Source organism: Orbicella franksi, chromosome 15, assembly GCF_964199315.1.
Source record: "Orbicella franksi chromosome 15, jaOrbFran1.1, whole genome shotgun sequence".
Taxonomy (NCBI): Eukaryota; Metazoa; Cnidaria; class Anthozoa; order Scleractinia; family Merulinidae; genus Orbicella; species Orbicella franksi.
The window spans coordinates 9,248,037-9,258,274 of NC_138159.1; the positions used below are offsets into that span (position 1 = coordinate 9,248,037).

General features: G+C 38.2%; 1 protein-coding gene and 1 long non-coding RNA gene across 3 annotated transcripts in view; one reads left to right on the plus strand and one right to left on the minus strand.

Moving 5' to 3' along the window:
• LOC145470447 (roquin-1-like) overlaps positions 1 to 1,312 on the minus strand; it is a 66,723-nt gene extending 65,411 nt beyond the window's left edge. The window contains exon 1 of the mRNA XM_081454255.1: positions 416 to 1,312. Coding sequence (XP_081310381.1) covers positions 416 to 1,207 — 792 coding nt within the window. The 5' untranslated portion in view covers positions 1,208 to 1,312. The remainder of the gene's footprint in view (positions 1 to 415) is intronic.
• A 151-nt stretch (positions 1,313 to 1,463) lies between these two features.
• The window catches only part of LOC145470483 (uncharacterized), a 60,952-nt gene continuing 52,177 nt past the window's right edge, over positions 1,464 to 10,238 (plus strand). Inside the window, exons 1-3 of one of the 2 annotated variants that reach the window (XR_014042492.1) lie at positions 2,917 to 3,082; positions 3,568 to 4,325; positions 6,669 to 7,054. This is a non-coding gene — a long non-coding RNA (uncharacterized LOC145470483). Of the gene's footprint in view, positions 3,083 to 3,567; positions 4,326 to 6,668; positions 7,055 to 10,238 lie in introns of those variants that run through there. The other variant, XR_014042493.1, reaches the window with a different exon arrangement.

Here is a 10,238-nt window from a genome sequence, read left to right on the forward strand (position 1 = left end):
CTCAGGAAATTCCCAGGAATTCCTAGGAATTCTTAAAGTCATCTCACAAGGGTGAGCTTCAGTAAGTACATACAGTGTAACTACATCTTTACTATTTTCTCCTAAGCATTCAAAATAGCAGAGTTCAACTTAATTCAGTGATGGAGTACAACAGGGTTTGGACTTCTAACTTAATGATGTTCGAATTCCAGGTTTTCCAAATTAAAAATAATTCCAGGACCCAGAACTGACAGACTTTTTGTGTTATAAATGTTTTTAGAAAAAATGCCTTTTTAAACTCCAGGAGTTTCCAGGAGTAGACGGAAAATAGACCATTTTGAGGAATTTTCCAGGGAAGTGGTAGGAGATTTTACAAATTTCAGAGAGCAGTTAACTTAACATAGTGCCAATCCTGGTTCATTAAGATTATGAATACCTTAAAGCATGATGCCCTGTACAGCAACTGGACTACATGACCAATGCTTGCTTTGGAAGCCTGTGGAAACCGCGATTTCAGCTTCTGGACCACAAACAGAACTAAAACTTTCCTAGACAAAGCCTCTCCACCCTCAAGAGCCAACAAAATTAGTTTTAAAGCTTCTTCTTGCATTGCTGGTCCCAGAAACTGACAACCACGATCCCGCATAGCAGCCCAGAGGTGGGAAGGCAACTTTGACTTGTTTTGATGCAATAGCACAAGCTCTGTTACAGTCCTTTCCCCAAGGCTTCTGGCAGCACAAATGGCCCTCACTCGACCATCAGGGACAGCAAGCTGACAATTAACTAGAGACACAAGCTTTCGCTGAATTGGTCTTGAGAGGAGATTGTTTGAAGAACCCTGATTGCAACGATTACTTGTTCCACTAGCTGTCTCATTTGCAGCACCAGTGAAGGGCTTTAACAACAATGCAAGCTTCTCAATACAACGTTTGGATGTTCTGTATTGAGCTGCATTGTGTTGTATACTTTCTATGGGGGGGAGTTTGTCTTCTGTTATTTCCACTCCAACTAGCTGAAGCAAAGCATAGTTAAATGGAAGCTTGGAGATGTCAGTATCAGTATGAACGTGATCAAATGGACATTGTGTTTTAGACAGCTTTGACAAACAGGAAATGCAAAGCGTGTGTCCACATCCCAAGGTGACTGGTTGCCGATTGCAGTCGTCAAATTGATAGTTACATATAGGACACAGGAGAAATTCTGTCCACTGTGAGGTTTGAATGGGCATGACTGATATCAGCTATTTTGCAGGTGATATTTGTCGCTGGATATGCATGTAATTACCACAAGTCTCCAGGGATAATAAAAATAAACAGAACACTCTTTAAGGATGGTGTGCACTAAATACAAAGGTTTTTGTGCCAGATTAAAGGACCATGTGGGAAAAGCAGCTGACCTTTGCAAGGGCTATTGGAATCCACAAAGAAATGTTGGGGTAGCCACGCATTTTTTCGAGATAATTAGCCTTGAATCTCAAAAAATGCTGACATCAGCATTTTCTGAGAAAGGAAGGAAAGGATGTTTCTTCACAGATTTCCTTCGAATTAGCCTTTACTAACAGAAAAGCTCACACATTTATAAAGATCTTAAAACTGCATGGTAAATGGTAGCATGAAAATCATTTTTCCTATGTTTTTAATAACAAAATTGTTGCAACAGCCCTTTTAGCGTCTCTGACAGCCTTCCTCTGGTTCAGCTGAAATATAGTCTAAATACCTTTTGCTCATAACCAGAAACTAATCACGTGTTGAATAGGCTTGCCACTTCCATTTCATAACATAAAATGTGGGGGTATTACCATGCATTTTTTAAAGTTAATTTGATCTTTTTGGAAAACTTTTACGGTGTCCGTTACATTTTTTCCTGTAACCTTCCCGGTAAGTAAAACATTTGCGTATTTTGCACTTGTTTTGTGCACGCCCTACGCCATCTGCAGGTACATGTTTACAGTTGGATTTCAGTATAATTTTCCACAGAAAACAGCTAGTTTTTCAGCTGGATGACTTTAACAGTTAGCGGTCAGCGATATGCTGCTATTTTGGTATTCTCTCCTGGTTCAAGTATAGGATCATTAAACTTGATTTGGTCACAGTAGGAAAATTTTGCTTTCTTTTAGTCGTGTACTTGGTAGCGTAGTTGACTGCGTCAATGCCAACCCCAGCGCGCATGGCGCTTGAACCATGCCTTGCGCGATGTGCAGAAAGTATGCACACTAACAAAAGTAGGCACCGTCCTTAAGATAAATTGTATCATTAAATTGTAAATGCAGTCAAACTTTCGATACGTGTTATTTGTAGTCCATGTCCTGGTAATAAATGTCTTGTGTAACAGAAAAAGGGTTAGAACTCGCCTACCATAGGACGTCAGTGAAATTGTTTACTTTACAACAATTGATTCATGCTTTAGCGTAAAAGGGTAAAGCTTAAATCAATATTGTTTAACTAAAGAGAAACTAACCATTTGGCATTACATCTTTCATTGAAATTCCTGAACAGACCTGAGACCAATTCCTGAACAAGTCTGAGACCAATTATATATTCTCCTAGTAAACTTAACATGTCGACAAATAAGTAATTCTCAAAAAAACACAACAGTGATGCTATGGTTATACCACATCTAAACGGTTAGTGTAGCCTGTGAAAATCAAGCGCGCTAGACGAAAAGCTAATATTAATTAGAAAGCACAAATTATGCCCTTAGTTAGATGACGGAACGAAAAATTCCATTTCAAAGTCATCTTTATAAACAATTTGACATGTGGCTTATGGCAAATTATTCTTAGGCATCGTGTGTCGTACTCTAAATCAATAATATAATTGAAATATTTACCTCAGAATAAGCCTTGGTTTCTACTGATAGCTGGTCTCTGGTGACGAGAGAGAGAGAGAGAAGTCTGGATACGAGGAAGTTCGACAAAGAAGTTTGGTTACGAGGAAGTACTGCAAAGAAGTCTGGGTACGAGGAAGTTCTGCAAAATACAAAAAATTACGGAGTCGGTTTTGGTAAGCATTTCCGCAGTGTGATTGCCTCCGGGCCGGATACCATTTCTGGAAGAGAATTTATAGAAACCTGATCCATTGTGAATACTACTATAACATTGAAGGTTAGTATTGCATAAAAGGGTTTTAACTGAGACGAAACTCCAGGAGTGGCCCGCTGAAAACGAGGGATTTGGAGACAACAAATTGCTGAATTTGGACAAGATGGCGGGTTTGGAGATATTTGACTGATGAAAGTGTTTAGGACTTTAATTTCTAAATTAACGAAATTGAGGCAGGCAAGTTTTAACTTTAAAGAGGATGATTCGACTATAAAGAGTTTGCCCGGCTTATGAGCCACAAATATGCAAAGAGATTGTGAGTGCAAAATGGGATAAAACGCAATATTGAGTAGGAAAATCATTTATTAATTTTTGCAACTGGAATTAACGGGACATGTACGGGATATTTAGGCCAAAAATTAACGGGATATGGGAACCCCTGATGGGGTTTCAATTTGAAATGCAAGGGTCTGCAAATGGTTTAGCTACAGGCCTAGCTAGAGTGATATGATAAGCTAAAGTGCTTATTTTCCCTTTCTTAACTCTAGATCTGAAGCTGTGATTTTCTGCAATGAAGGACTTACTTAAACTGATACTTCGATCAGAGATAGTGCTTGGACTCATTCCATATCTTGCGCTTGTAATCTCGGACTTCGCAATATTTGGTTTTCAACAAAGCATTAATGCAGATGACAGAGAAGTATTCAGCTGTGTCCCCAGATGGAATGTTTCCACTGAACAACGCTGTTATGACAACTTCACTTTAGATCTGGGTGTAAAATTTTATGTTATGTTTACATTGGATGGTGGTTTATTTCCCGTTTGGATAATTACCATGATTCAAAATACAAGGTACTTGTGGAAGTTCAAGCACAATCGAATGATTCAGAATGAGGAGTCACAGCAATCAGTTAATTCACCACTCAACTGGTCACCAGACAAGTTCAGGAGGAAGCAACTGTCGTCCCTGGGTGTTCAACTTTTTGTGTTGGCCTATCAACAATATATTTCTGTTTTCAGTACAATTTTATAGAGTCTAAATATGAATTTAGTTCACCTCTGGTGTACAAGTGTTCACTTTATTCAACTGACCCAACACCAGTGAGATTCAACCAGACCTTCTCCTGCTATGATCAACATTACGAGGGAAAAGCAGATTTCAACATTGCCACTGTTGTCATTAAATTATTAGTTGTGGTCCTCTACATGATCAACTTCATTTACGTAGTAAAGACTGAGGCAAATAAACTTCTGGACAAGTTACTTGGAGATTTCGTGGAGGCTGGTGGAAGCATTAATCTACAAGGTGAGACTATCAATTTGCACTGTTATAACTTTTATGTTTTTTTTTTTTTTTAATTCTCCCAAAATTTCTCAAATAAGTACTTCCAGGGCCAAAATCTGAAATAAGTTCCCCACCCTCCCCCCTCCTCACTTTCCCCCCTTTTGTGAAGCTGATTCTTAAAGAACAGGTTGATGTAAGTTTCAAAACGCATCCAATCAATAATTGCCAGAATAAGAGGAGATGTTACATTCCAAAACATCTCAAGCATGTAGGCATATTGGAAACAACTGAAAACAATCATATAGCTTCAGCAATTTATCAAAACACCTTCAAACTTGGTTAACAATATAGAACATAAAGTTAACTCATTGTTGGTTTTAAGTGTTTATTAGTTAGGTCTCTTGACCTGTAATCAATGTTTGATTGGATTAAAGTTAAATTGGAAATGGCCGAGGCAAGCGAGCTGCCATACAACAAATTTTATATGTGTAAATTGAAACGATATGGCGTGCGGTAATTGTCTTGTTGTCCCTTATGTGATTTGCGCTGGAATGGTTGACAGTGGTTCAGTATCGTTTAAGAGATGGAGTGGTTTTCAATTGAGTGTCGAAAGCAATCAGGCAATTACCTGGGTTTTGGTTCTGGTTTTACTAATTGGTTTGAGATTGGCTGAGTTAATCTAATTGGTAAGTAGTTGGTTTGGTTTCGGTTTTACAGCACTCAATTGAAAACTACTCTAACTAGTAAAACAAGTCAATTGTGACATATTTTGTCTCTAAAGAGAAAAAAATATGAAAATGTCCTTTTTATGAGAATAAAAACTCTCACCATTCCATGCAAAGATCATTAAAGTTTCTTCAAAGAATCATTGATTTCTGATATGTTGCTTATTAACATTCTCGCCCCATTTGAGGGTTTCCTATTGCCAAGATTATGACATCATCAGAAATGTGACCACCTTAACAATATCTTATTATGCGATTTAGGGACACTAAATTCCTATTAATGTTCATTTTGATCTGGCCTCAAGGCAAAAAAAAAAAACATGAATGTTGTTTTCAAAGGAATAAGTCTTAAACTTCGCAGGGGGTCTTAACCAAGGGATAACCTAATATTGCCTTAAGATGCTTGAGCAGGTTTCTAGGGGTGGAATGTTTTTATATGCAGGGGGTCAATGCTGGATGGTATAAAGACCACATCATTTAATTCATAGTCCCTTCTTACAGAGGTACAAATTGATAATAACTGTGATACTTGCCAGGGCAGATCTAGGAATTCCTGAAAGGGGGTTCAGTACACCTTACCTTTTGACACCACTGCATGGATGGCAAGCACCCACAGGCACAAGCCTCTATATTGGGCTCCCTGGCCGTGTGTCTAAAAAAAAAAGTTCTGATTTAACCTTTAAATCACCATTTTCAGCATCTCTGACACTTGAAAAAAGTTTGTGAAGGTATGATATAACCCCTGGAGCTTCCCTTTTAATTACCAGAAAATCCAAAATAATAGTGTAGTACTAGTTGCCAAACTGGTACATTTTCTTTTCCTATCTTGACAACCAGTAAATTGGTGTAAGTGAAACAAACCACCTTTATAACACCATTCAGTACCACATTGAACTATTTTGTGATCAAGTGGAACAAATAACAAATAAAATGCTACTCTGGGAGGGGGTGTCAACCCCCTAAACCCCTGCCCCGGATCCGTCTCTAACATGCTCCTTTCACATTCATATAATCCCACAATGATCTGGACTAGCACTCGCGTAACTTTTCAAGAGCCTGACAGGTTGGAGGAATATGAGAGACCTCACTCCAGGTTCTTTATCATCATATATATGTAGATGAAACCTTTTGCATATAGAATAATGTCACTATTTCGCTTAATCAATTAAGTGTAGGATGTAACGCATCCATGAGGTAAAAGGTAACGCCAAGAAAATACGAAAGCAACTATGCTATGAAAGCCACGCTGATTCTGCTAAACCTTGGTTAGGCTATATACATGTAAGACAAATAAACTGACTCCAGAAATTTCACACACACAAAAAAATATAGATATCAGTAACATTGCTGACTGACTGCGATTTTATCCCAAAAGCAGTGTCAACTTAAACTCTACTACTATTTTTCTCAGTTAAACTGAATTTCACGAAATTATAACCAAAGAAAGAGTATTAAAGCGATCACTTTAAAGCGAAAACGTTATGACCCAGATTAAAGTTTGCCATATACGAGTATCCCTGACATTAGGCCATCTAAAACTTAGTACATATTAATCTAATGTTTACACTGATACAACCAAACCCGTTCAATAAGTCTTGTTCAAACAGGCTTTAAAAGTACGTTTCTTTTTTATTCCCAGAAATGCCATCCTCAACAAGATCTGGAGGTTACGCTAGGTTACGCTCCCCTTCAAACGGTTCGTTATACAGAGATGAAAATGTGGATGGTTCAGAGAGGTACCCAATTGACACGTGACTGTTTTCCTTTCTCTCCTGGGAATGGGAACCACACAAATGAATAACAGACACAGTCAGCGTAATATTGAGAGCTAAGGTCGAGTCTGTGTTATTTAGTAGCACTTTTTAGGCTTACCGAAACGCTGTTTAGTCAAACCAGAGCGCTATTTAGGCTAACGGGAGTGCTACTCCAGCTATCGAAATAATAATAATAGTAAAGATACTCCTGTCACGCGTTACCCGTTACGTCGTTACCCTAACAAGTAACAAGATTAGTTGGTTTCCTTTTAAATAGTCATGTCACCATATTATATGTCATGATACACAAGACGGCTTTCAATTTGAAGGAAACCTTCATTAGACTTACTTTACTTCAAAGCTTAGGTGTTATGAAAACAACAACAACAAAAAGCAAATACCGGATCGTTTTTAAGAGTAACTTTTTGTACAGACTAGTTTTCCTTCTCAATAGTCATGTCATCATGATATTGTTATGTCATGACAGTCCCCGATTATGGCTATTGGTCATGATTTACAAAACTGCTTGAATTTTAAGGCAAGCAATTTTTCATCGGAACGTGTTAACATGTGTATGGTTTGGCTTTTCACTTTGAGACCGTTTATACACAGTTATATTTTCCTTTGAAAACGTGCAGAAGTAGGTTCATTGCAGACAGATTTTTTAAAACATGATATTAAACTTTTGTAGGGATTTCGGAATTCAACTGCATTAGAATTTCACAGAGTAAAGACAGCTTCTTGTTTTGGTCACGTGGTCGGGGAACGAAGGGGAGCTACTTTTAACATTGTGTACATCAGACACTGTTCTGCTTGCTTTGAGAAATTGTAAGATAATGATTAAGTGCGCGGGCGTAGCCAGGATTTTTCAAAGGGGGATAGGGGGCGTCACACTGTGTCAAAGTGAGGGCACTAACTAGATTGTCATGTTGTTTTCGCCACCTGTTGTAAATTGTTTGCTTAAGAAAGGCTTACAAAAGGGGGGGTCACGGGCACCCCAGGACCCCCCCCCCCCCCGCCGCAACTCCTAGCTACGCCCCTGAAGTGACACTATTTTGTAACTTGGGGTTTGAATAACACCGGTGGCATTTTCTGTGATTGTCGAGACCACAGATGGAGAAATGTTTAAAGGAAGTACAATGTAGATTTACTTGTGGTGTAATATTTTATGATTGCCCGTATAAATAATGATTGATGAATGTTGTGAGACCATGCCAGTATAAAGTTTAAACGTACGAGAATTACATGAAACTTGGGACGTCTGGACACATTAGCCTCGGAAGTGTTTCATCTATGAGTAAAAATACTACCTTAAACACCCTTACAGTCAGTTTAAAGTTTAGTTTTACTTAACAAAGTTTGAGTGCTAGGTTTTGAATTAGTCTAGATATCACAATAGCCGTTTACCGCGGTTAACTTTTCCCATTTTCCGTTACATTGTAGCCCAGCATGACTGTGAGGCAATTTTGGGCAATTTTGTAGGTTCGGCCCGATCACTTTGTAATACAAATGAGAAAAGTTAGTTAAAAGAGCTACCGATGTATAAACTATATTCAATGTTAAACTCATTTAGAAAATAGCCCATAGAAAATACGTGCGCTGATTGCCTTAAAATTGTTTTTCTTTTGTTACCTCGATAGAAACATCCTTGCATACAGCGGCTGCGCCCGCAGTACGAGCGGCAGTCAAAAGTTAGCTGTCCTACCGAATCGACAATAGCGTTTTTCTTCGCAGCTAACAAAAATAAAGGTAATGCTAAAGTTGCTTTGGCCTCTTCTAATAGTTTACTTGAGAATTCCGGGTTTAATTTGACAAGGAACAGCATATTTTGTTCAAAATAACACAGCTATTACCCTACCTGGCGACACTCGACGAGCTGCGAGCGAGGTGCCATGCCGGACGCATGCGACCCATTTTTGGCGCCAAATTGGAAGCTTGGACACGCAAAACGTTTCATATTTTTCACATTTTTTTTTTCACTTTTTTTTTTATATTTTTCATATCGCTTTTTCATATGGTTTTGGAAATCGTAAATCCCTTTTCGTGAATATTTAATGCCATCTCCAGTGAGAAAAGTTACCTGAATTCAACACTATTCCTGATAACTTACATTGACGTCAGGACAGAAAAGTTTTTCCCTCCTGCTGAATCCTGGATCCGATTTCAGGCGTGCCAGCCGTATGGAAGGATAGAGCTGTTAACGTAATGATGGCGCGAGCGAAGAGAATTTACGTTTTGATGATCAAAGTAAACAAGTTTTCTCTTTTTTCGTCTAGGAATTTTATGAGCGAAATAGAAAACATGTTCTCCGCGTTTGTAGCAATTTTCCTGGAAGTTTGGGACAACTTGAAAAAGCTATTCCCGCACTCATTTGACGTTGTCCCAAGCTTCCACGCGTGTTTCTATTAATCCATTAGAATATGAGCTCGAGAATTCTATCACGCATAGAAATCGAGAGCGAATAATCTAATTGTTTGAGAATAAATCTACTAGTCGTTCAAAACTTATCTAAATCGTCTTCACAGACACTTCGAAAACGCCGAAAAGCGGCTTTCATTTTGTTAACAAGGGCACACTGCTACGCTACTCACTATCTATCACAGAATAGATAGTGAGTAGTGTAGCCAATCAGACAACGGCATTCCGAACGATAGTAGATAGTAGATCTAGATTTATACTAGAACTCGATAGAAACACCGTGCATATTTTCTTTCTTAACTTCAGCTTTAATTAAAGATGATTCAAGTGATCAATATAGTTGTACTAAGATCAGGGTCATTTACTATCACCGTAAATCAAATCCAACGATTATGTTTTAAATACTTATTCAGCAGAGGCATGTTTAAAAAATGCACGTAAAGCGAAGCTTTCACGATTTATAAGAAGGCAGTTTAATTAAATAAGTTGACATGTAAGAAATCTAAAGAAAGATATCAAGAGCAAGCGGAGAAAAGATTGTTAATCAGAACTAAAGAAGAACACATTTAAGGATTGTAAATAAGATATGATTAAATAGTGTTAATTAAAAGGTGTCGAAATGCCTTTTGCGTTCAGTTGAGTTTGCCAACGACTGAATTACGTGAAAAGTACTCGAACTTATTACAAAGTAATTTTACAGGAAAAAGGCCAATTCAGGTTTGTTTTTCTTTTGGACACTTTACGACCTACTTCACAGGCTTCACAGATACCCTATCTCCCTTGACCCATTGACACCTGTGTCGGCAGTTACCTGCTGTGATGAGCGTTGGCCTTTGTTACACTTCTGACGTCATCACCTTCGACCAAAATTGGCATCACTTATACTCAAGTTCTGAAGGGGGAAAAGATCCAGTTTCCAATGATACCCAGATCAGAGTGATTGGGTCAGTTATTATAAGACAATTAAATATGCATGAAAATGTTTAGAAATTTGATTGAAAAGCTTTGAGCAAATTTTCCCTCAACTGCATTTGGCT